Raw genomic sequence first — 27,249 nt, forward strand, 5'->3', positions numbered from 1 at the left:
ACCATACCACCGGATGTTATATATATATATATATATGGTGAGGAGTAATAAAGGAATATAAGAAGGGCAATTTGGGAAATAAATGATTTAAAATGGTCATGTATATATATGGCACATGACCAACTAACGTCGAATTTCCATCAAAATTCTGATCGGAGGTGCTTAGATGCACATTTTCATATCTTGTATGGATTTATATAAATAAATAAAACTATAAGGGTGTAATTCGCACATATTTTCAAACTATAGGGGTTTTTCAAACTTTCCCGTGATTGAATTTGCTTATTTTATTACTAAAAAATCACAAATCAGGTACAAATGAATTTATCATTTACATATGTTTAATTCATTTATATTTTAGTACTAAATACAAATACTATATAATAAATAAAATATGTGAAATAATAATAAATAAAAAAAAAAAAGAAAAATCAATACAAGTTGATCTTCATATAATTATTAAACTCAATGAAATTTTAAAATATTTAAATTGGGGAATTAACACATGTTTATTAGTGTAGGGGAAATAAAATAAAATAAATAATAAAAGTGTTTTAAGCAACATTGTTACCAAACATATTTAAAAGTGTTTCAAGTATAAATAAATTCTTTCACAAATTAGCTCGCAATATATTTCAATTATGAAAAATATTCACCTAAGATACCCATTAGAAGTCATTAATTATGAAATTTTTTCATCTTTTATTTATTTATTTAATTATTATTATTATTATTATTACTTTCTAGAAAAGAAATGGTACTTAATAACCACAACCGGAAAATATCTATGGTAATGCTTAATTTGGATATGAAAACACGTACACAATGATGTGGTTCCTTTGCCATCTCTGAATTCAAAACGAAATTATCATCTTCAAATTACTTAAAATGGAAGCCTTTATATAACAAAAACAGCTCATTTCTATAGTACTATTTTCCAATAGGATAATGTGCTGTAATCTGCACATTATGATCACCCATCTACATAGTCTAATGCACCAAAAATAGTTACGCGAATTAAACAAAGCATATATACTTGGGGAAAAAAAAACCAATGTTTGGTTCTGTTTTCTGTTTCGAAGTTAAAAAATCATAGAACAATGCTTTATGACAATCAATATAAATTACTCAAATTTGAGTTATTAAATTTCACAAAGTAATTAGTTGCACAAATTTTATAACACTTTCGTTTTCTGTGCATATAATTATCAAAAAAAGAACCAAACAGGTGTTAAATCTTACAAATCCATTTTTGTAATTGGATTTGTAAAAATTTGATGGAGCTCTTTCAAAAAGCAATAACGGTTCGCCTTCTCAGCCACCATGAAAAGTACCTCATAGCAGAGGATGACGAAGAATCCGTCTGCCTCCACCACAATGGCTCCTCCAAGAATGCACATTGGACTATCGAGTTTGTAGAGGGTGACGAAAATTTTTTGCGCTTTAAAAGCTGCTATGGCAAGTACTTGACGGCCTCAAACCTGCCATTCCTTCCCGGGGTGACAGGCCGGAAGGTACTTCAGACATTGCCGGCCAGAAAGGACTCGTCCATCGAGTGGGAGCCGGTGAGGGACGGATTTCAGGTGAGGCTGTTGACGCGATACGGCAATTTTTTGAGGCCGAATGGGGGCCTACCACCGTGGAGGAACTCGGTCACGCATGACCAACCTCACAGGCCTGGCACGCATGAGAAAATCTTATGGGACGTTGAGGTTGTTGAGAGGACTCGTTCAAAAGGGTCGTCAAGCCATCGAAGAGCTGCGACATTGTCTGATTTTTTAGATTGGGAAACAAGTTCACCTTCTTCTGTATTTTCCTCTCCGGATTTGACCAACAAAGAGAGTTTTCCTTTGGTATAGTAACTTTTTACCAACATATACGTGTATATATAATGATTCAATGAAAAATCTGGTAAATTTTTCGAGGATATATATATATATATATATAGGTGATATGGTTTTTTCATGCATCTTGTTAAAATACGCAGGCTTTGAATATCATTACGATTTACAACACATGCCCATTCATTAGTCCTTCTATGACAATGCTTTGCGAAATGAGGTTAATTTTTTGTATTTTGAAGAATGAGAACAATTTTTGAAAAATGATGATATACAGACTCTTTAAATTTGAAGGATTAGATATCCAAATATGGAGATTTAGGAAATAAAAAAAGTCATAATGAGGGTTTGTCATGCATGGTGATCCTAATGTTTAGAATTTATTACAACAATTGCATATCCTCCATCGATCATTTCTACTGTAACTATACTCTGGGGAACCGACAATACAAGTACCCCACACAATAATAAATTATCATTTTTCACTATTAAGGAAAATGAGAAGTCTTGGTAAAAAAATTATTAGATGGTTCTAGATCATTTGACATTTTGTATACTAATTCAATAAAAATAGATATTAAAATTTTTATGTAACATTATTAATACACTGTTGTGAGACAGTTTTCGCAATCGAAAAGTTTGAATTGAACTGGCTGGTCCATCAAAAATTAATAGCTTAGGACCAACTAATAATTTCTCGTCTTTAATGACATTGTTGAAACCTAAGTCACATAATATTTCTTAGTAGTTGCATGTCGCTCTCATGCTCGAAGCATGTTTTCGCTCTCACGCTTTGCTTGCACTCTCACTCCCATTCTCATTATGTTTGATTTAAATTTTGTCATTTTCATGCTCCCGCCCTCGAATTTGCTCTCTCTCTATGTGACTTAGGTTGAAACTAGATGTGACCAAAACTTAGGCCCAGTTTGGTTGGAGGGTAAAGAAAGGAAAAGAAAAAAAATGTAATGGAGGGAAATGAAATAGTATGTTTTGTATAGTTTTTTTAAAGGAAAAGAAATGAAACAAAGGGTTTGGAAGGATACAAATTAGGCAAAAATATTAGTTTTGTAATCCTCCAGAAAATGGAAAGAAATGGAAGGAAATGAAATGGTATGTTTGGTATAGTTTTTTAAAGAAAAAGAACGGAAATGAAGGGGTTTGGAAATATACGAATTAGGCATGAAAATGTTAGTTTTGTAATCCTCCAAAAAATGGAAGGAAATGGAAGAAAAGGGAAAGAAATGTTAACATTTTTCATAAAATTTTGCTAATACCAATTTTGTTCTTACTTTTATAAAAGACAAAGTCTATGAAAAAGGGTAATGATAGTAAATGTATTGAAATAATAATTAAAAAAAAAAAATTTCCCCCCCAAAACATGATTACTATAATTTCATTTCTTTTCTATTACTAATGAATCAGGCAAGTGATTAATCTCTTTTTTTCTTTTCTTTCTCTTATTTCTTTTCTTTTTCACTGTGCCAAATATAACCTTAATGTATACCTATAATCAGAAGTGGAGGTAGGATTGCAAAGTAGGAGACTAAAGATAAGAAAATTTAAAAATGAACACAAAAAAAGTTGTGAAATATTAGAAAATTTTCTTGTAGAAGTGAGATATGGTAAGGGTATATTATATTCAATATGGTCTTACTTCCATATCCAAGTAACTAGATTATGAAATTGATCAATTTTTTTTTTTTTTTTTTTTTTTTTTTTCACTGAAGATTCGATCCGAGATGACCTATAAACCTAATTTACCAAATTTAGATCTCAACTTAAAATCAGGTATAAAAACATGTTTATTATCCACCATCAAAGTACCCATTAGAATTCATATTCCAAGTAAAAATAAAATAAAAATTTATCCAATTGAATCTTGAACATCCATTCAACTATTAATTGATAAAGGTGCTTAGATTATGAAATAAGACTGCCCATGTTTTAGGAAATATGGGTTTATGTCATAATTTAAAGGGTAAAGTGCATTAAACCCCCCTAAATTATGGGGGTTTTGCAACTAACCCCCCTGAATTACAAAAAACCCCCCTGAACTTTCACTTGTTTGCAATTTGCCCACTCAGGCCACCGGAAAAGATAAAAGACAATTGTACCCTTATTCAAAACTACATCGTTTTTATCTCCCCCTCTCTATTTCTCTATGTGTGTATATATTATAAATATATGTATATAATATATATATATATATATATATATATATATATATATACATATATATATAGACACAGAGAGGAGAGGGAGCACGTCGATCTCGCCGGCCAGTTATAACGCCACCTCGATCATGTTGTCGTTGACCAGCGACACCGACGGCAAGCAGCCGTCGTCCTCGTCGGCGTTCCAGATCACCAACATGTCCCATGTGTCCCGCGAAGAACAGAAGTAAAGGCGACAAAGACCCGGGCGGCGGAGATGGACCATCACGGCCGAGTCCTCACCGGACGACCTTTTCATAGCCGACCTCTTCACGGCGGCAAACGACGAAAGCAGATCTGACATCCCAGTGTTGTCGAAGGTGCAGACGGTGATGGACTCCCGTAACTCCTTATGCCACACCCAGCGCGTCCTCACCGCCTCACCAGTAACTCCTTATGCCGCTGTTCTCTGTCCTCGTCGGCGCCGTTTCTGGGTTCGACGGCAACAAAAAACCATACCAGTTGCAGAGTTCGTGATTTGGGGATTTTTTTTATTTTTTATTTTATTTTTGGTTGAATATTATTTGGGGAAATTTGGCAAAACCATGATCAATTTCATTTTTTTGGCTAGGGTGGATTGGTTGGGCAGAATGGTGACTGTGGAGGTTTTGGGTGGAGAGCGGTGATGGTTTTAATTGGTTGAAGGTGGTGGTGGACTGGTGGTTATGGGCTGGAGGCTTCGGACGGTGGAAAGGATGAAGGTGGCCTTGGCGGTTTCGGCTTTGGATGATGTCGGCTGTGATGCAACGGCGGTGATGGATCGGCGAGGGCTCGGCCGTGAGGAAGAAATGTGACGGTGGAGTGGACCGGCCGGCAAGGATGAATCCAAGCTTCTTGTTCTGTAAATGGATTTTGATTTTTTAATTTTTTTGTAATTTTGAAATTTTCTTGTTCTGTAAATGGGATGAATCCAAGCTTCTATGCCTTGGATCGTTTCAATTCTAATGCCAAAGGACCGGTCACGAGCATCTATAAAACACACAACATATATATATATATATATATATATATATATATATATATATATATATATTGGCAGATATATACTGAACAGATCGATGAGGGAGACGGACAAAACGTTAAGGCTTGTTTGGATACTAGTTGAGTCCAAATGTCTTTAAAGGTTATTATGGTCTTTTTACATTCCATAAGGGTTCTATGGTCATTTAGAGAAATATGGGCTATCACATGGTAGAAATCCATCGGCCAGTTGCCGGATTGGGGTAAAGTGCAACCAAACAACATACTTCAGGGGGGTTTTATGCTACTTTATAAATTCAGGGGGGTTTTTTGCTCATTAAGGTATAGTTGAAGGGGGTTTAATGCACTTTACCCTAATTTAAATAAAAAGTTGGATGTTTCCTCATTTTCTAGTAGTTGTAAACTTTTTGAATTGTGGTTTCTAATTAATATAATTTATACTCTTGCTTAAAGATGGAAAAATCAAAGATAAACACAAGAACAGTTCAAAGAAGAAAGATAGTAGTAGCATATTACTCAGATAAACGCATGAACAGTTGGACTAATAGAAAGAGTAGTACTACAAATTAATTACATATGCACTGAATTTATATGAATAGTAGTACTAATTTTTATTATTATTTTTAATTAGATCTGGGTTATAGCCTAAGTTAGCTCATTAACAGTTCCTCCGTACCTATAACACTTTTCAACAAATACAATTCTACAAACTTTGTCTCTTTGAACAAATAATTCTAGAAACTCCATTTGATTTTCGTCTAGAAGAAAAAGATGATCCGCGAACACTAAAAATTATCAAATTAAAAGAATTTTTGGGATTCAAAGTGCTGGAAGAAAGCTGCAAAAGGCTAAGAATTCCTTGTAATTAATTACCGGGACGACTTCCTTGCCATTGAAGGATTTTGATTACGTACAAAACTAGTCTTTGTTTGTATCATCCATCAGTCTCGTCCAATTTCAAAGAAGTTGCATTCATCATTAAGGTTGGGCCTAGCTGAGCTCAAAGTCTCAATCTGTAACAACCAGATATATATTGCATATATATATATATATATATTTTAATTTTTGAATTCATGTTTATCCATATAATATATATCTATGTGGAATTATGAGGGTTATCGTATAATGGAATTTGAGAGATATCAGGCTATCAGTTTAGTTGATTTTTTGTTTTTTTTTTTTAAGAGTCCATATAGAACTCAACTACTAGATATATATCTAGACTTGGTGTATCGGCATTATTTTTTTTATGGGCAATACTATTCTGTGAGTAACGAAGAGGCGCAATACTATTCTGTGAGTAACAAAGAGGCTTAAGCAGATTCCATTGTCAGGCAAGTTAATTCTTGCTTCTAATTCTGTATTTATTCATGTATTAATGGTTAGATTATTAGATATGATTTAATTGTAGGACTCATGATATTTATTTTTTAGTGATATGGGGATTATACAACGAATTATTGATTGAATAGAAATTATATCTATTTCATTATTTCTTTTGTTTATTTGGAGGTGCATATTAGCATAGATTTATACTGATTGATTGTTGGGTTATAAAAGAAATTTAGTAATTAGGGTTAATGATAGTTTTGTTTTTTAGTGCTAATTTAGTAAAGGAAATATGAAAGAAAAGGCAAGGAATCCGTAGAAGCCTGGAATGTGGAATAAAGAGAAAACTGAATTTGTCTTGTGCGGGTGCCACTTAAATGAATGTCTAAAGAGGTTGATTTGGTTTTTGATAATATATATATATATATATATATATATATATATATATATATATATATATATATATATATATTGGTGCACATGCATGCTAGCAGCCGAAATTGTGGTGGGGAGAAGAAATGGAAATGTGTTCTTGTGGGGTCCACCACTTGGGTGTTATTTATGTAGTAAATTTGGTGGAGTTTGACACTATTCACGTTCTGATATGCTGGGTAAGAATATATCCTTTGTGTGTAGAAATAACAGAATAAGAGAATGAACTTAGTGATGATAAGTTGTGCACTCACTTAAAGTTAATTATTGGGTTTGCATTATTGTCCCAAGGTATGCACTTATATATATACATGTGTGCTATATATATTAAGTTTGATTGAGATTGAAGCTTAAAGGGAAGTAGGGACTTCTTTGGAAATACAAAAATGATCCAAAACAATGGAATCGATTAGTAACAGTAAGGTAGTACGACAATAAGAAATAGATTGTTACACTTGTCGTTATGTTTGAGTGGAATTCATGGATTTGGTTCTGTTTATTATGGAGTATTATATACAAATAATGGCAGAACAATTGGAGTGATATTAAGGTTGAAATTTAGAGTATTTGCAACCTATTGTAATTAGGGCTATAAGTTGGTGTGTCAGTATTAATTAATTAATTAATTAATTAATTAATTATTAATTATGGTATTGGATAAACTCATGATATTATGAGTTGGAATTATTTAAATATATTCAGTGTTTAATTGATATGATTAAACAAGTTGGAGCAGTAGTTTGAGACTTTTATAATGATGAGGTTGTTGAGTGCAGTCAAGGACTGTCTACGGAAGTGAATTACTCTTTTGTTATGGCCATTGGGCTAAAGGTGCCCATAGTATGTGGACGTGGTCAGGGGCCATCTGGGTGAGTAGACGTACAACCCAGCCACATGTGTGTATTTGGTAGTCAGGGACTATGCAATGCACACCATTTATTCGGAGTGGAGTCAGGGGCTCATGTGAGGTAATGGCATTAAAAACGCCAACTGATTGAGGGGAGCCAGGGGCTCATGTGAGGTAAGTGGGAATTTTAGCAATTTCTTGTTGAGCTTATGAGCTCACCCCTTTATTACTTTCAGGTGCATATGGATTAGCTTGCAAAGGAGGCTCAGTGAAAGAATAAGAGTTCCGGATTTCTACATTATGATTTTATTATTGTTTCTTAGTGAACACTTTGTAATAAGATTCACTTAGTTGGTGAAATTTTGAATTAGTTGGGGATGTAATAAATTTCATTTGGATTGATAGATTTTTGAATAAAAAATATTTTCTTATTGATTTAATCATGGATTATGGTGGATGAATGATGTGAGTCACGTACCAAGTTTTAGTATATGACAAGGGTTCTTGTGTTAGAATTTGCGGGGCGTGACAGTTTGGTATCAGAGCATAAGGTTTAAGAATCCTAGGGTGAAGGGAATGTTGTAAGAATGGAATTTAAGATATGAAATGTGTTATGAAATGCGTAGATTATCTGCTTCCGTAGCATGCTCCATCTTAGGTTTGATTGACCGTTAAGACTAATGATTATATCATTTTTCATTAAATAGGATGTCAGGAGCTGGTAGAGGCCGAGGACGACGTGCTAGAGGCAGAGGTCAAGGAGGCGCCGATCAGGGTGGTGCAGGCCGTGGCATGGCTCAGATGGATGAGGCACTTCAAATGCCGAATCCTAATACGGAACAAGTTCCCATGACCACATACATAAGGGACATACGCAAATTAGGAGCTATTGAGTTCGTTAGAGCTGCCGATCCACTTGATGCCGAAAAATGGATCGATGACATGGAAAAGTATTTTGAGATGATGGACTGCACTGAAGTGCAGAAAAGGATGATAGCTGCATTTTTCTTGTCGGGTGAGGCGCGCCAGTGGTGGCAAACCGTGACTAGGACTACTGTGGACATAGTCGCTATGACTTGGGAAGAATTTAAGACACGGTTCTATGAAAAACATTTTTCGCGGTCCGTGAGAGAAAAGAAAGGAATTGAATTCATGGAATTAGAACAGAGCAACACAATGACGGTTAGTGACTATGAGACAAAGTTCACGGAACTCTCTCGGTTTGCTCCTCACATAGTGGCTAATGAGGAACATAGGATTCGAAAGTTTGAGTGGGGTTTGATCTCCCATGTTAAAAGATTGGTAGTCGGGCATAGGTGTGACACTTATGCAAAGGTTGTGGAATGTGCCATGGCAATTGAAGAAAATAACAACAATATTTTTCAAAAAAAAAAGGAGCAACAGTCAGAAAAGAAAGGAAAAGGAAAGGGTACTTTCCAAAAAGCTCAAGGAAGTAAGAATGATCAGTTCCAACGTGGCCAATGGAGTTCAAGAGACGAACAAAATGAGCAGAAATGGAAACGACAAAGAATTGAAGGTGCTGGACAAATCAAATCAGTAGGGCCAACAAAAACGGGACAGGAACCATATAAATTCTGGGGAAATTGTTATAATTGTTTGGAGAGTGGACATATGGCAAGGTTTTGTCCAAAGCCACGTAAGAGTTCTGAGACGGGTGAAAAAGAACCGCAGCCGCAGAAGTAGGAGGAAGAGATTATGAATGAAGAAGTGGGGATTTATTATTATGATTATTTGTTTTTCTCTCTTTAGCTTTTGGCATAGGAATAAAGTAGAGGTTTGTGGTTACCTATTAATGGTTGCTAAGCATTTTTTTTTTTTATCTTTGAACATTTGGTTTGTTCTTTACATTTGGACATGAAAAAAATTTGGATTTATAAGTCTTGTAAATTCATTGAGTATTATTGGATGGTTGCCATTGATTTTTTTTTTTAGGAGTGGAAAAGTTAGACGGACTTTTATTTATTTTTTTATTTTTTTATTTTTTTATCTGATTGCACTTTAGAATCAGGATGACTGGAAAGAAAATTAATGAGAACAAACAGGAGCAAAAGATCAATTTATCGGCTTGTATGCGAGGGAGAACTCAAAAGATAGGAATGGTTATCAAAAGTTCTATTCCAATAAGTGTTATTCCAAAGTACAAACCGAGAAAGGTATCTAGTGTACGAGATTGGCCTCCATTTTACGGACCCAATGCGAACCCAGTTCTTCTCAAAGAAATGAAAAGTGAAGAGGATGATCTTGAAGAGGATCCTAAGGCGGAGTCGTTGGACCATAAATGAAGGTACGTAAATTTCGAGGACGAAATTTCAATTAAAGAGGGTAGAATGTAACAACCAGATATATATTGTGTGTGTGTGTGTGTGTATATATATATATATATATATATATATATATATTTTAATTTTTGAATTCATGTTTATCCATATAATATATATCTATGTGGAATTATGAGGGTTATCGTATAATGGAATTTGAGAGATATCAGGCTATCAGTTTAGTTGATTTTTTGTTTTTTTTTTTAAGAGTCCATATAGAACTCAACTACTAGATATATATCTAGACTTGGTGTATCGACATTATTTTTTTTACGAGCAATACTATTCTGTGAGTAACGAAGAGGTGCAATACTATTCTGTGAGTAACGAAGAGGCTTAAGCAGATTCCATTGTCAGGCAAGTTAATTCTTGCTTCTAATTCTGTATTTATTCATGTATTAATGGTTAGATTATTAGATATGATTTAATTGTAGGACTCATGATATTTATTTTTTAGTGATATGGGGATTATACAACGAATTATTGATTGAATAGAAATTACATCTATTTCATTATTTCTTTTGTTTATTTGGAGGTGCATATTAGCATAGATTTATACTGATTGATTGTTGGGTTATAAAATAAATTTAGTAATTAGGGTTAATGATAGTTTTGTTTTATAGTGCTAATTTAGTAAAGGAAATATGAAAGAAAAGGCAAGGAATCCGTAGAAGCCTGGAATGTGGAATGAAGAGAAAACTGAATTTGGCTTGTGCGGGTGCCACTTAAATGAATGTCTAAAGAGGTTGATTTGGTTTTTGATAATATATATATATATATATATATATATATATATATATATATATATATTGGTGCACATGCATGCTAGCAGCCGAAATTGTGGTGGGGAGAAGAAATGGAAATGTGTTCTTGTGGGGTCCACCACTTGGGTGTTATTTATGTAGTAAATTTGGTGGAGTTTGACACTATTCACGTTCTGATATGCTGGGTAAGAATATATCCTTTGTGTGTAGAAATAACAGAATAAGAGAATGAACTTAGTGATGATAAGTTGTGCACTCACTTAAAGTTAATTATTGGGTTTGCATTATTGTCCCAAGGTATGCACTTATATATATACATGTGTGCTATATATATTAAGTTTGATTGAGATTGAAGCTTAAAGGGAAGTAGGGACTTCTTTGGAAATACAAAAATGATCCAAAACAATGGAATCGATTAGTAACAGTAAGGTAGTACGACAATAAGAAATAGATTGTTACACTTGTCGTTGTGTTTGAGTGGAATTCATGGATTTGGTTCTGTTTATTATGGAGTATTATATACAAATAATGGCAGAACAATTGGAGTGATATTAAGGTTGAAATTTAGAGTATTTGCAACCTATTGTAATTAGGGCTATGAGTTGGTGTGTCAGTATTAATTAATTAATTAATTAATTAATTATGGTATTGGATAAACTCATGATATTATGAGTTGGAATTATTTAAATATATTCAGTGTTTAATTGATGTGATTAAACAAGTTGGAGCAGTAGTCTGAGACTTTTATAATGATGAGGTTGTTGAGTGCAGTCAGGGACTGTCTACGGAAGTGAATTACTCTTTTGTTATGGTCATTGGGCTAAAGGTGCCCATAGTATGTGGACGTGGTCAGGGGCCATCTGGGTGAGTAGACGTACAACCCAGCCACATGTGTGTATTTGGTAGTCAGGGACTATGCAATGCACACCATTTATTCGGAGTGGAGCCAGGGGCTCATGTGAGGTAATGGCATTAAAAACGCCAACTGATTGAGGGGAGCCAGGGGCTCATGTGAGGTAAATGGGAATTTTAGTAATTTAAATTCTAGATGGGTTACCAGTTCACAGGTTGAGTTAATATTATAGAATGACGAGGATTAGTAGATATTTCGCGGTCACTTATATATGTATATATATACGGATTTTAAGTAAGGATTAACTTGCTGAACGATGATAGTGTTTAGCAATTTCTTGCTGAGCTTGTGAGTTCACCCCTTTATTACTTTCAGGTGCATATGGATTAGCTTGCAAAGGAGGCTCAGTGAGAGAAGGAGATTTCCGGATTTCTACATTATGATTTTATTATTGTTTCTTAGTGAACACTTTGTAATAAGATTCACTTAGTTGGTGAAATTTTGAATTAGTTGGGGATGTAATAAATTTCATTTGGATTGATAGATTTTTGAATAAAAAATGTTTTCTTATTGATTTAATCATAGATTATGGTGGATGAATGATGTGAGTCACGTACCAAGTTTTAGTATAAGATAAGGGTTCTTGTGTTAGAATTTGCGGGGCGTGACACAATCCTAGGGCCTAGTCGACATATACTCCGAAACACCGGGCAATAATTTACATCAGAAACTTCTAAATTGAAATGTGAAAGGAAAGTAATGGACAAAAGAAATATGAATTTTGAAAAAAGTAAGATCTGTTTGGTTTGTAATTATGAAAATAATTTTTTATTCTTAAAAAATTAAAAATAAAAAATGATACAAAACAAACTTTGCTTGATTCCATTTTTTGAAAATTTAGTTATAAAAATGTATGTTTTTAGATAATTCAATTTTTTTTTTTTATATTATAACAATTTTATGTTTTATGAAAAACTGTTTAAAGAATTACAAATCAACCATATTTTCTCAGTTCTTGACAATTGTTTTTACAGTTACAAATGAACTAAATGTTTCATTTATGAGAAATGACAGATAGACTAACAACAGGAACTTAACCGTTGATGAAATTTGAAAGTTAGATCTATACGTATTTGCTAAATTTTTATTTATTTATAATTTTTCGGTATACTTGAGACGAGAGATTGCGCATCCCTAAAAAGAAATACTCCATTTGTCCCAATTTAGATGTCACTTTTGGAGAGTAGGAATTTTTAAGGAGACATGTGGGACATGCCTTGTTTTTCTGAAAAGTTACAAATTTGCCCTTTTAATTTTTCGGTATACGTCAGAGATTGCGCGTCCCTAAAAAGAAATACTCCCTTTGTCCTAATTTATATGTCACTTTTGGAGAATAGGAATTTTTAAGGAGACATGTGAGACATACCTTGTTTACTAAATTAGTAATGGTCACACAACCTACTTTATAATAGGGGTATTATAAGTGGGCATCACAAATAGAAGCTATCTTAATATTTTAAATACGTTTGGAGTAAGAAAAATTAAAAAATATATTAAAATTTAGAACTCTCCAACTCACATGACAATCGGGTATAGTTTATTTCAATTATTAAACAGAATTAATAATGTAACACATTGCATCACAATGCAGCGATTATATCACGAAACGTAACATTATGATTTATAAAATATAATAACCGTAAAATTGTTGTTTTTGTGATCTATAGGCACCTGACAGAAAAGAATGAGTGTCATCCTAGTTCCATTATGTTACTTCCATAGTCATTGATTTGGAGGCTCGCACAACAGACTATTAGCCCAGTGATAGAGTGCCCCCTAATAATTGTGTCGTCGTTGCCGAAACTATGTGGTATGATTCCGTAACTATCCCATCAAATTATTTGGACCCACACGTTACCAATGGGATCAGGGATACTTCCAAACAGGTCTATATTTCACTTGAAATGGTATACAATGAACCATATAATGAAGAGTCCAAATTGTCAACTTCATACATTGGATGAGTTAATTATATATTAGGTAAAGTGCATTAAACCTCCTTAAATTTTTTCTCTTTTTTAATAAACACCCCCATAAACTTTAAGGACTACACTTAACCCTCTAAAGTATTCTATTTGTTGCAAAAATTCAAACTCTGTTAGTTAGTTGGGAATTAACGGTAGGAGCAGGCACGTGACCCATGTGCTTTGGTCAAAATAAATATTGCCATATATACCCTTATGACTGTTAAAAACAATATATATATATATATATTTATCATATCGCATTGTACAGAGAACCCCCAAATTCGAAGCCATAATTTTCAGTTCGCCACTGATTTTCAGCAAATCCTTCTCATTTCCTTCTGATTTGCTCTCAAATCTCCATATTCAGGTGACTCGCTCTCAAATCTTCATGTCCAGTTCAGTTCCATTCCATTCCATTGCTCATCGGTAAGCTCACCAGCATCTTCCAAGTTCATCGCCACCATTGCCGTACTTCATTGAAGCTTCGTGACTCCTATAGTCGTTACCGTCACCATTCTGATCCGCGACCATCGTTAAAGAACAATCGTCGCCGTCCTGTGGGTTCATCCTTGCTTGTAGGCCGCCGTTTCAGTTCAACTCACTGTCGTCTGCCCTTGTGGTTCAGCGCCGCCATTGCTAACAGTCATTGTGTTCGCCGGTAAGCTCGCCGTCGCCATGCACCTCTGTCACTACCGCAGCAGAACAGACCCACCTTTCATCGGTTGTTCCTTGGTCGTTGTTCCTTGTATTTCAGCATCATCCATTAAAGCATACTGTTATCACGGAGCACATAGGTTGCAGTTAGTCACGGCGGTCCCGTGCACAACGCCGATCCTTGCATTGCTCGTTCTATCCTTAATAAACCAAAGGGATTTATTTACAGACCAAAACAAGTTTTACTGTTCGTATTGATGCTGTCTTCAACAAACTGAGAGAAAACAGAACTCCTACCGCCAGCTTAGGCTTTTGTCTATACCTTGTTGATTGGGATGGGACATTGTTTTGGTCATTGTTACTGGGCATTGTTTGGCGCCATTTTGATGTTGCTGGGCATTGTTTGGCACTGTTTTGATACACACGATCTTATTGATAGGTTAGGTGGTTAGGTGTCGCATGTTTATTGGTTCTACTACCCACAACAGCTTATTAACACCCAAAAATCGTTCAAACGACGCCATCAAAGTAAGGGTTAAATGGTCATTTTCTTTTTCCATTAACGGCTACTGACGGATGGTTAGTGGGTGCAACAAAGTCATACTTTAGGGAGTTTTATTGTAATCTGGTCATACTTCAGGGAGGGGGGTTCAGGGCACTTCACCCTTATATTTTTAAAGTGACACATTGATTGGTCCTTTTATGACAGTGCTTTGCGAAATGAGGTTAATTTGGTGCATTTTGAAGAATGAGAACAATTTTTGAAAAAATGATGATATACAGACTCTTTAAATTTGAAGGATTATATATCCAAATATGGAGTTTTAGGAATAAAAAAAAAAAAAGTCATAATGAGGGTTTGTCATACAAGGTCATGCTAATGTTTACAATTTATTACAACAATCACTTGTCCTCGATCGACCATTTCTACTGTTACCATACTTTGAGGAATCGATAATATAAGTACCCCGCTCAATAATAAATTATCAGTTTTTACTATTAAGGAAAATGAGAAGTCTTTGGTAGAAAAATTGTTAGATAGTTTTAAACCATTTAATATTTGATGTACTAATTCAATAAAAACAAATGCTAAAATTTCTATGTAATATATTACTACACTGTTGTGGGACAATTTTCTTAATCGAAAAGTTTGAATTGAACTGATACATCAAAGAGCAATAGTTTAGTACTAACTAATAATTTCTTGTCCTTAATGACATTGTTGAAACCTAAGTTACACAATCTTTTTCAATAAGTGTCACTCTCGTACTCGAAGCGTGTTTTCGCTCTTACATTCCGCTCACACTCTTACTCCCGTTCTCATTTTGTATGATTTAAATTTTGTTGTTTTCGCGCTCTCGCCCTTGTTCTCGCTCTATGTGATTTAGGCTGAAACTAAATGTAACGAGTTCGGAAGGATATAAATTAGCTAGGCATGAAATGTTAATTTTGTAATCAACCACAAAATAGGAGGAAATGGAAGGAAATAAAAAAGTATGTTTGGTATATTTTTTTTAAAGGAAACGGAAGGGTTCGGAAGGATACAAATTAGGCATGAAATGTTTGTTTTGTAATCTTCCAAAAAAATGGGAGCAAAGGTGAAAAAAAAAATACGAAGGGTTCTTAAGGATACAAATTAGGCATGAAATGTTTGTTTTGTAATTCTCCGAAAAAATGGGTGGAAAGGGGAAAAAAAAATGCTAACATTTTAAATGAAATTTTATTAATACCAAATTTGCCCTTACTTTTATAAAAGACAAAGTCTATGAAAAAGGGTAATAATAGTACATCTATTTAAATAGTTTCATTTCTTTTTTCTTTTTCTTTTTTCTTCTAAAAACAAGATTACTATAATTTCATTTCTTTTCCTTTATTAATGAATCACACGAGTGATTAACAATATCTTCTCTCTTTCTTTTCTTTTATTTATTTATTTATTTATTTTTTATTTTTTCTTTTCCATTGTACCAAACATAACCTTAATCTATGTCTATAATACTTTTCAATAAATACAATTCTACAAACTTTTTATCTCTATGAACAAAAACAATTCTAGAAACTCCATTTGATTTTTGTCTAGAAGAAAAAGATGATCCACAAACACTAAAAATTATCAAATTAAAAGAAATTTTGGGATTCAAAGTGTTGGAATATACAGAGGGAAGTAATTACTGGGACGTCTTCCTTGGCATAGAAGTATTTTGATTACGGACAAAACTAGTCGTTGTTTGTATCATCAGTCTGGTCCAATTTCAAAGAAGTTGCATTCATAATTAAGGTGAGCTCAAAGTCTCAATCCTAGGGCCTTCTAAATTGAAGTGTGAAAGGAAAGTAACGGAGAAGAGAAATATGAATTTCAAATTTGTAATTATGAAAATAATTTTTTGTTCTCATAAAGTTGAAAACAGATAATTGTACCCAAAAAAAAAATTTTTTTGCTTAATATATTTAAAGTGAACCCACATTGAAATTATAGTTGATACGTTGAATGAGTTAATAATATATTTAAAGTGAACCCACGTTGAGTTACTCTTAATTTCCAAATCAAAAAATCCAACTTGCACATAATCAACCTTAGTCTCAAATTAAAGGTCAACAATTAAACACATCTAAGAAGCTTCATATGTAGTCAACCCATGTACTCGAGTCCTTTAACTCAAACAAAACCAATTAAGGTTGGGCCTAGCTGAGCTCAAAGTCTCAAACCTACGGCCTTGTGTCATCATATACACCGTGACACCAATACCCTTCAAAGCTTTAGGTTTTTAATAACTTTGCTGGGTGTTAGTCCTGTTTTAGAGGGTTTTACGTCTTTTAGCGCTACTAGCGTTTTCTTTAGTTTATCGGTGGTTCCTTATCTTGTCCGTGTAGATGCCGTATGATTGTTTTTTTCAAGTTTACAAAAAATAAAAAAAATAAAAACACATACACCGTAACATCGGGCAATAATATCGCAAGCTTCTAAATTGAAATGTGAAAAGAAAGTAATGGACAAAAGAAATATGAATTGTAAAAGGAAAGTAATGGACAAAAGAAAGTAAGGTCTATTTGTTCTTTGAAAATTGAAATCATAAAAGTATAAAAAATAAAATAAAAATAAAACTTGTTTGGTTCAGTTTTTTTAAAATAAAATTATAAAAATGTCTGTTTTTAGATAACTATAAAAGATTGTTATGTTAGAATAGTTTTATTTATTTTTAATTATAGAGAACTGTTTATAGAGTTACAAACTAAACAAACTCATTTTCAGATAATTATAAATGATTATTCTCTAATTTTTTTTTTTTTTTTTTTTTGGGTTCTTAAGAACTTTTTTTTTTAAATTACAAACGAGCTAAATGTTTCATTTATGAGAAATGATAGACTAACAAACAAGAACTCAATTGTTGATGAATTGAAAATTAAATCTATACATATTTGTTAGAAAAATTTTTATATATATATAATTTTCCGATACACGTGGGACGAGAAATTACGCGTCCCTAAAAAGAAATAATCAAATACGACTTCTTATTGATTTCATACATCAATTAGAAAAATAGATTCAGATGGCATTGTAATTCTAATATGGTTCAATTGGAAGCATGCAAGCCCGCGACATTAGTGTTCTGTACATCATAGAACTACCACGTAACAACTAACGGTCCTGCACTTTCCAAAAAAAAAAAAAAAAAACTAACGGTCCTGCTGGAAAAACCGATAGAATTGGATGAGCTCAACTAAAGTTGATAGAAGAAGATGACTTGTGTTAACACTTCTTGTTTACTAAATTAGTAATGGGGGTATTATAAGTGGGCATTACAAGTAGAAGCTATCTCAATATTTTTTAAAGGGATTATCACAAATAACAATTGTTAACGACTCATAGTTATCATTTAATGTAGTCAAACTCTTATAATTTTAAAAAAATAAAGTTGACCAAAATGCTAACGTGAACATGAAAAAAATACTGTTTACCCTCGTTGAAGTGTCACTTTTAGGTATATAGATAACCACTTTTTGTGCACCGAAATACCACTTTTTATACATCAAGTACTATTTTTGTTTTAACTATAGAGATATTACTTTTTTGTGTATCAAATACCATTTTTTTGTGTAACACAAAAAGTGGTACTTTCTTATATAAAAAGTGATATTTATGTGTCCAAAAGTGATACCTTCTAAGAATAAACAATGTTTTTTCAAGTTTTTATTTTTTTAGAAATTATGGAATTTTAACTCTTTCAACATTGAGTTAGTTAACTAAATTGGTCAAATCTTAATTGCCAAATCAAAATGTCCAACTTGCACCAAAATTGGACTTTAACCCTCTTAATTGCCAAATCAAAATATCCAACTTGCACATAATAAAAGTCTCAAACTAAAGTCAACAATTAAACATATCTAAGAAGCTTCATATGTAATCAACCCATGTACTCGAGTCCTTTATATCAAACAAAACCAATTGAGAAAAAAACATCAACACCGCAACAATTTAGGCCTTTCAAGCATGGAATTCTTCAACAAAGCCAAAGCTGTTCGACTCCGAAGCCATCTCGACAAGTATCTAGTGGCCGACGAGGACGAAGAAACCGTCCGGCAGAGCCGGAATAGCTCCACACACAAAGCCAGATGGACGGTGGAGATGGTTGAGGGGAAGAGCCACGTCATCCGCCTCAAGAGCTGCAATGGGAAGTATCTCACCGCCTTAGACGAGGACTTCCTTCTAGGATGGACTGGAAAGAAGGTGCTCCAGACTATTCCGGCGACGATGAAGGATGGTTCAATTGAATGGGAGCCTATCAAGGAAGGGTCACTGGTGAAGCTGAGGACGAAAGGAGGGGGGAAGTTCTTGCGCGCAAACTGGGGGACACCACCTTGGAGAAACTCGGTCACTCATGACGTTCCTTACACAACTGCAACGCAAGATTGGGTTTTGTGGGAGGTGGAAATGGTAGAAATGTCTACGTTGAACTCATATGACTCGCTGTCCAGTCATGAGTCATTGTCGAGTTGTGTGTCGCCGGCGTTGAGCTTTTCATCCGCGCTTGATGATGTTGCAGGTATTAACACCCGATCACCGTCCATGGACTGCGGTGCGTCCAAACATGCATCGGGAAGACAGGTATTTTCCGTTCACGATCATTATCATTAATAGAATCGTGAATTCTCTTTTACTCCGTATTTTTTATTTTAAAGTTGGCAATAAAATAAGAAATGAGATTTCGTGTGCATAATAGTTATGAATAAAGAAATGAGCTTAACCAAACTTTGGTCCAAATGGGACCAAGTCAATAGCCACAAATGGCCGCGAACTCTGGCGGGCACATATATATATATAGACACACACGCACACACAGTCATATAGAAATGTAGCGTGATTTTTTTTTTTTTTTTAGTGGATCTGATGCAAATCAAGGAAAGCAGTGTTCTAAAAAGAGGGGTCACTAAATTGTTATACCAAAAACTTAATTTTACTTGGTTTTCTATATGATTTTAGAGTAATGGCATAGATTAACCATGTTGCACAAAGACGTTGACCACTGAATTGAGAAGGCCAAGGTAGCATGGTGGTGGGCAGGACAGATTCAGGAAATTGTGGGTGGGGAGCAAAAGTGAATTTAGTGTATTTTTTTATTATTTTATTTTTTTTGTAATTTTAAGAGGGCAAAGTCAAATTTTTATAGGTATATAATTAAAAATAAAAAAATTAATGGTATATAATATTAAAAAAAAGTTCTAGTGGAAGTCAATTGCGGCTCCTGGTGGTGGGTATTTCTCCTAGGACGTGGGAGCTGAGTCGACCTATGCCCTTCACCAAGACGACTCGTACACTTTTCAACATAATAATTTCAATTCTTTATAGTGTAGATTGTTTAAAGTGGTATCCATCTTCAAATATATAATTATTGAAAGCAAAATGATTGATTCATATTTTTTCATTTCAATTTCAAAACACTAATTTCAAACCACCAAACAAAGCATGAATTGATTTACTTCTAGTTTCTCAATGCAGAATGGTATGGAATTCTTTGACAAAGCCAAAGCAGTTAAACTTCAAAGCCACTTGGGCAAGTACCTACTCGCCAACGAGGACGAAGAAACCGTCCGGCAAAGCCGGAATGGCGCCACTTCACGTAATGCTCGGTGGACAGTCGAGTTCATAGAAGGAAAGAACAATGCCATCCGCCTCAAGAGCTGCCATGGCAAGTACCTCACCGCCACCGACGAGCCATTCCTTCTCGGCTTGACCGGGAAAAAAGTCCTCCAAACAATTCCGGCGACAAAAATGAACAATGCCATCGAATGGGAGCCTATAAAGGAAGGGTTTAAAGTGAAGCTTCGAAGTCGAGACGGGAAGTTCTTGAGGGCTAATGGCGGTACACCGCCTTGGAGAAACTCCATAACACATGATGTTCCGAATAGAACTGCAACTCAAGACTGGGTTTTGTGGGGAGTGGATGTGGTGGATATATCAGTATCCGAATCCGAGCCCGTGTCGACTTACATGTCGTCCAGCTTTTCACCGTTGGCTGATGATTATACCGATTCTCCGATAAATGGTTCGCCGTTGATCGTCTCCGGCAGCTCTGGACATGTGCCTGAAAGTCAGGAACCTTTTTTTTAACTGAAACTTCTTTATTATACGCATTTACCAGCATTTTGATTACTCATTTTTTTTTTTTTTGAAACACGATCTACAAAGTGGTTAGGTATACACACACACAGCTCATAAACATATAGCAGAAATCTTTATTTGATTCCAACAGGGATCCCATGAGAAAATATCTTTATTATACATTCAACAAAGTTGCATCACTCCCTAAAAAAGGAGGAAGAGAAACCGGAAGAAACTAAAAAAAAAAGGAACAAATGAGTAGATTTTGCAACTGCCTCTGGCCCATCTTTGAAATAAATAAAAAACAGCCAATAACATAACCAATTCAAGAATCCCAACAAGTAAATAGGCATGAGCTATGTACAATACGGGCAGAGCTGAAAAGGGAGGTTTTCAGGTTGCAGCTGAAGCACACCACCGGGCTGCTTCTCTTCTCCATAGAAGTGAAACTGATCCAACACTTGCTGCTGCTGCTGTCCCACTAGCTTCAGTTCTGTCATCGCGTGCTGATGAATCTCCACCTCTGCAGCTTGTTGCTTCTGAACATGATTGCTCATCAACTACTTAATAGCAAAGTACTTGTATTGTTAGTTAATTCTCTATTTATCAAGATATTTAAAAAGTTTACCATGTAAAATCGTTAAAAGAACTAACAGTCTCAAGATAATCATGATTTTATGCTTTGTTTAGCAAGGTGGAAACAATATGTATATGAAGGTCATTTTTTTTATTATTTTATTTTATATATATATGTGTGTGTAAAGAAAACAGTTTCTTATTATTGTCAGAGAAGCCCCTCAAACGAAAACGAACTAATCATAAAAACCCAGTAGCAGTGTGATGGACTAACGCATTCATTCACATCTCTTCTATATCCAACTAGGCACTATAGTTCATCCAATTTGATTTTCTGCCATCAAAATTAAACAATAAAAAAGAACAATGGTTTAAAAGGAGAGGCGATGTTTGGCCAAACTGTTTATCTAAGTCATGAGAAAAGTGGTATAATTCATTCGAAAAAGGTGTGAGATTTAATATAAGATTTATGAGGGAAAATTTGTAAATGAAGTAATATGAGAGTTGAGACAATGAGCGGATACAAGAAAAAAAGCTTTTTCAATGATTGAGCCCCCACCGGTAACAGGGTTTTTCAAGCTCAAGGACTATGCAGTAAGATACCCATGTGAGCCAACCAAGTTATGTGCTTGTGATTATGTTACACTTGATAAATATTGAAGTAACTAAGGCCTCGTTTGGCATAACTTCAAAAGCATAAAATATTGATTTGAAACTCTGAATAACATGAGATGACTATATATTATCCTGTTATAAAATATTTTTGTGGCAGCTTGTTTGATAACATGTAATATATGAATAGTTGTTGTTCATATACCACAATGAAAATATCAACACACTCGAAAAAAGTAAAAAAGAATTAAGGATTGAGCGAGCAAGGTAAACCATATAGCAACAGTCAACAAGTTAACACCAAACTGAAATTACAAACAGAACTTCAGAAATTATTGATGCATTTATACATGTTTATACATGTTTGAATGACATACATGATACTAATCAATAATTAAATTTAGGATTGGTGCTAAAAGTCTAAAATGGAGGTACAGAAAGCTTAATTAAAATGTGAAAACAATGAATGAGAGAAACAAATAATTTAAAAAAATGTACCTTTCGAGCTTGAACCCTGTTGAGTGACTTCTAGCTGTTGTTCATCCGGATTTATACCTCACAGAACTCAGATCGCCCTTGTAGCATTGCAGACTTAACTCAAGATGATGAGTTTCCTTCCTCATCTTTGTCATCTCTTTGAATATTTCCTCCTACAATTAATTTGTGAGGAAAATAATAAGAAAATAAATAAAAATTCCTGAAACAACTTCGCCTTGGAACTATTTTTTTGTCTTGCAATGAACCCCATGTTAATTCCACAACTTTACATGGAAATGACTACCATTGTGAACGAACCCTCTCTACATAACATGTGGACACACCGGACTATCCATATCACATCATCAAAGGTCCAGTTCACATTTTCTTGCCTGGATGACGGAACTCCCAAGCATTGATTCAACATTTGTGTATAGTAATTTGCAACAAAGGTCCAACTTAACATGCCTAACATATCATAACTTAATGCCATTGTCAGAAACAATACTAAGCTTTCTTTCTTCATTCCTTTTGTTATATAGTTCCTTTTGTAATACTATATAACAAAAGAAATTAAAGAATATGCTTGACAGATAGGAAAGCTCAAGTTGGGTATAGAGAAAAAGAGGAACAAAAATGAAAAACAAAAAGAACAAAGACAACCAAAGCAAGACTTGAGAAGGAACCCAAAATAGACTGACAGTGAAAAAAAAAAAAAGAATTAAAGAAAAAAAAAAAAAAACATAAAAATTATATCACTATGACAGATAGAGCAGGGCTTTGATAATAGTCACATACACACCATTGAAGCATCTGAGCAAGTGATAGATGAAGTCAACAAAGATACAAAAGCTTTTAGTAGTATATAAAATTTCAGAACGTCTACTAACCTCTTCTCTTCAAAGGAAGCTACCCTCTCAAGCCATACCAAATCTTTTTGCTAACTTCCATGGCAAATATTCTCTGCCAGTCACACTTTTGGATGTTAGTAGATTGAAGGAGAAAAAGGCAACCAACTACACCTAGAATGTTCATCCAGCCTTGTAAGCTTAAAGCTTCTCTCTTTCATGCTGAATATCCATAATCAATAGATAAAACTGAATTTGCAAGCAAGGATGGCAAAATTCATATTCAACTCCCAAAGAAAAAGGAAAAGCAATGAGAGTTTTAACACTTTCATGTAGGTTAGTTATGTTACCTTACCTGATAACTCACCCATGACAGTTCCTTAAAATCCAAAACAACTATATATACATACAATTTACCCATGTATTTGTTCATTTGTTCTAACAAGTTTAATAAGTCCAATAAACCTGTACACATTCTCCTTTCTGTGATCTGTCAAATAATATAAAAGGTGGAGTTCAAACATTCACTTCAAGAAAGTTATCTATAAAAGACTAAATATTATGTTCTTCCAGCTTTATACTGTACAAAGCTCCAAAGCTCTAAAGCTCTCCTACTATAAAAAAGAAACGATTTTTCTTTTTCAACATTGAAAATATGGAGGAGCGGCATCAAATGACAAAGCGATTAAGGAAAAAGGATAACTGAAAGGCACCCATTTATTGTGGAGGAAGGGTTCAATTTTCCTAAACTTGGATCAGGAAGAATGTTATCAAAAATTACAGCCCATATCCACTTTTTTTTTTTTTTCTTTTTCTTTTTAAATTGAAAACATTATTATGGACAGACCAAAGCCAGTGATTTATATATTAGTGCAATCAATACTAAATTAATAAATGCAAATATATATATTTGACAATAAAATGTCTCTAGCAAACAGAAGTCATTTTTCTGATTGAGCTCCCATAATATTTTCCTAGTCCAAACTTAAAACTATGACATCATTTGAAACAAGAAATGTTGGATTTCAAAAAAAAAAAAAAAACACAAACAGCTACACGAACAGTTACAGTAAAAAGCAAGTGAAACGAAACCCCTCTAAATTGAAAACCGTTTACTCTATCATCAAGAAATTAAATAAAAAATAGAACTTGAAAAGTAAATCAAGCACAATCAAAATGGAACACCCAAACCAAACCTAGAAATCAAAAGCAATTAAGATAGAGATTGAATTACCCTGTAGATTTAATAGAGAGAGAGTACCAAAGAGAGAGAGAGCATATGAAGATCGCCTACTCCCGACTTCATGGCTGAACTGCTAGAGCAAGGAATAACATACTTGAAATCCATTGGAAGATACAAGAAGTCAAAAGCTGACACAGTCTGTTCTTCAGTTTCTGCATGAGACTTAAACTTGTTGATCTTTTCATTCTCTGACATACAATGTTGGTCTAGGAATTTCAACAACAGTCGACGACTGCAATCAAAGCCCCAAAAATGAAGAAAAAAATATTAATCAGAATCAAAACAACATTGTATGTCAGAGAATGAAAAGATAAATAAAGAACCTCCTGTCCTTCCCATTCACAAACCCTAACTCGCCCTGCTGCCTACCATCATCACTTCCACCACATCCTTCTCTCTTTCCTCCGACTTTCCTCCAAAAAATCAGGAATCGATTAATCAACAGATCAATACACAAAAACACACAGCGGCTGAAGCTTACGAACGGCGAACGCGAACTGAAACAGCGGGCGATGGAAACTGAAAGATATGGGTTTTGATTTTTTAAACAATCTGGCATATCAGATATGGGTTTTGATTAGGTAATAGGTTTTGAACTTTTGATTCTTGCAGACAGATAGATAAACTGAAATATATGGGTTTTCAACTTCTGATTCTAGTAGATTTTCTAGTTAGCAGTTGCAGAGAGAGAGGGGGGTAAGTTCAGAGTTGAGAAAAGAGAATTGAGATGGAGGCGATTAGGGAGTTGCAGAGAGAGAGGGGGGGGAACTTCAGTGTTGAGAACGAGAATAGAGATTGACGCGAATGGGGAGTTGCAGAGAGAGAGAGGGGGGCAAGTTCAGAGTTGAGACCGAGAATAGAGATGGAGGCGATTGGGGAGGCTGAAGAGAATCCTAGGGCTCGACGAGATTGGTAAATTTAGAAACAAACTAGCTAAAGTTTGGCGTCCTAAATTTCGCACTTAGAGCATCTCGGGTGCTGGAAGCTATTTTTAGTTGTCAAATGAATATAATGTCAAAATGTTATATTTTAGTAATTTTGTTCTTATAGTGCATTTAATGTAAAATACTATTTTTGACACAACTATCATTTTTTTTTAATTATCATTCTCCCTATTCATATTTGTACCAATAATATTAATATTAGGTACATTCCAAGTCAAGTTATAGACATCAAAAGAAAACTAAAATTAAACCTAATTAAAAAGAAACAAAAATCTAAAATATCTGATTAAAAAGGACCAAAATATATATATATATATGTATAAATTTATATATTTGATTATATTGTTATATAATTTTTTTTTTCTTTTTCGGAAATTCATATATTATTGTGTGTGTGGGGGGGACCAAATGAAAGGTCATTGGAGTAACTTTTTCTATACATCTCTCAAATTATGAGTTTGAAAGCTCAAAATTAAAGAGCATTGGAGATGCTTTAAGATAGTAGCATTTCTTTAGCAAACGCCGGCTAAAATATACACCTAACCTACACCAGTCACCAGCGCCTTTAAAGAACACCGACAAAAACCTAATCTGTTGTAGTGGCTCAGCTTTCAAATTTACTTTCGCTCTTGTTCTTGTTCTATGTGACTTAGATTGAAACTAGATGTGACCAAAACTTAGGTCTTGTTGACACCCATTTTGGTAATTGGGTTTAGGCTTCCATTAGACTTGGTTATCAATGATATGGTAATATGGGTCAAGAACATAAAGCCTGGTCAGTGATGATGTGTTAGGAGTTTGGGCCGAGAAGGATATTTGGGTTATGGAAGGTGATTGGATTGAAGGTGGTTTGGAATAGCATTTTAGTTGGAATAAAATCTATTAGTGCTATACATGAACAGTGACGTGGCAGCTTTCATACAAAATAACGCTATATGCAAGGATGCTACATGGATAGAAAGTTTTTAAACTTTATGTTAGATAGGATTTATGTGTTTACTTGATTTTTGAATTAGTATTTAGTTAGGATTAGTTTAATTTGAATAATTATGTGGTTGTATTATAATATAACTAGATGTTTGTATTTAGGAATTTATTTTACCATTTATTGTATAAATAAACAGAGAGGCACGCTGTGCAAGAGGTTCAGCACCCTCAGAATCATTATATTTATTTGTTTACTTTCTCAACCACTTTCCCCAAATAGCATCCTTGCTATATCTCTGTCTCTCTATCTCTTCTCCCTGTCACTTTCTATATCTATTTCTCTCCCATTTCTATTCTATCATTATTTACTATAAATTATTCACTATAAAGTCCTTTTAACTAAGGCAATTAGAACTCATCAAGGAGTATACTTGTTCTCTTCCTCCTGTAATCGCCTGAAAGTTAACCTTTCAAAAGAGACTGCAAGTTGACAAATCACATTTGAACCATATATTTGGTTCTGGCACGCCCGCAACACATCAAATTAAGATCGGATCTTAGGAGTCGATTTTAGGGTCAACAGGTCTAGTTTGGTTGGAGGGTAAAGAAGGGAAAAAAAAAACGTGGTAATGAAGAACGAAGGGATTTGAAAGGATACAAATTAGGTATGAAATGTAAATTTTGTAATGCCCCAAAATATGAGAGGAAACGGAAGGAAATGAAATAGTATGTTTAATTGGTATA

The 27,249-nt window shown here is 34.2% G+C and overlaps 2 protein-coding genes and 1 long non-coding RNA gene across 5 annotated transcripts; 2 read left to right on the forward strand and 1 right to left on the reverse strand.

The window, feature by feature from the left end:
- The first annotated feature begins 1,277 nt into the window (after window positions 1-1,277).
- On the forward strand, window positions 1,278-1,859 carry LOC132316124 (uncharacterized). Its single transcript, XM_059814632.1, has one exon. The coding sequence runs from the start codon at window positions 1,278-1,280 to the stop codon at window positions 1,857-1,859; it is 582 nt and encodes a 193-aa protein (XP_059670615.1).
- A 16,785-nt stretch (window positions 1,860-18,644) lies between these two features.
- Window positions 18,645-21,101, forward strand: LOC132315863 (uncharacterized). The gene is made up of 2 exons (XM_059814278.1): window positions 18,645-19,384; window positions 20,276-21,101. The coding sequence occupies exons 1-2, from the start codon at window positions 18,770-18,772 to the stop codon at window positions 20,885-20,887; spliced, it is 1,227 nt and encodes a 408-aa protein (XP_059670261.1). The 5' UTR covers window positions 18,645-18,769; the 3' UTR covers window positions 20,888-21,101.
- Window positions 20,990-25,597, reverse strand: LOC132315864 (uncharacterized). 3 transcript variants are annotated; one of them, XR_009483864.1, is made up of 5 exons: window positions 24,982-25,597; window positions 24,626-24,866; window positions 23,434-23,506; window positions 22,565-22,716; window positions 20,990-21,438 (listed from the first exon to the last, which is right to left on the reverse strand). It is a non-coding gene; the product is annotated as an uncharacterized LOC132315864 (long non-coding RNA). The 3 variants fall into 3 exon arrangements; XR_009483863.1 differs by having other exon boundaries at window positions 24,958-25,597; XR_009483862.1 differs by having other exon boundaries at window positions 24,626-25,592.
- Between the last annotated feature and the right edge of the window lie 1,652 nt (window positions 25,598-27,249).

This window comes from Cornus florida, unplaced genomic scaffold (assembly GCF_030987335.1).
Source record: "Cornus florida cultivar Cherokee Brave unplaced genomic scaffold, ASM3098733v1 CherokeeBrave_3.0.0_Hap2_Chr07, whole genome shotgun sequence".
In the NCBI taxonomy this organism is placed as follows: domain Eukaryota; kingdom Viridiplantae; phylum Streptophyta; class Magnoliopsida; order Cornales; family Cornaceae; genus Cornus; species Cornus florida.

Excerpts from the sequence above, each read along its gene's own strand:
- LOC132315863 (XM_059814278.1), top strand. The coding sequence starts at position 18,770 with ATGGAATTCTTCAACAAAGCCAAAGCTGTTCGACTCCGAAGCCATCTC. Across the intron at positions 19,385-20,275 it reads AACATGCATCGGGAAGACAG|AATGGTATGGAATTCTTTGA; the intron begins GTATTTTCCGTT and ends TTCTCAATGCAG.
- LOC132316124 (XM_059814632.1), top strand. The coding sequence starts at position 1,278 with ATGGAGCTCTTTCAAAAAGCAATAACGGTTCGCCTTCTCAGCCACCAT.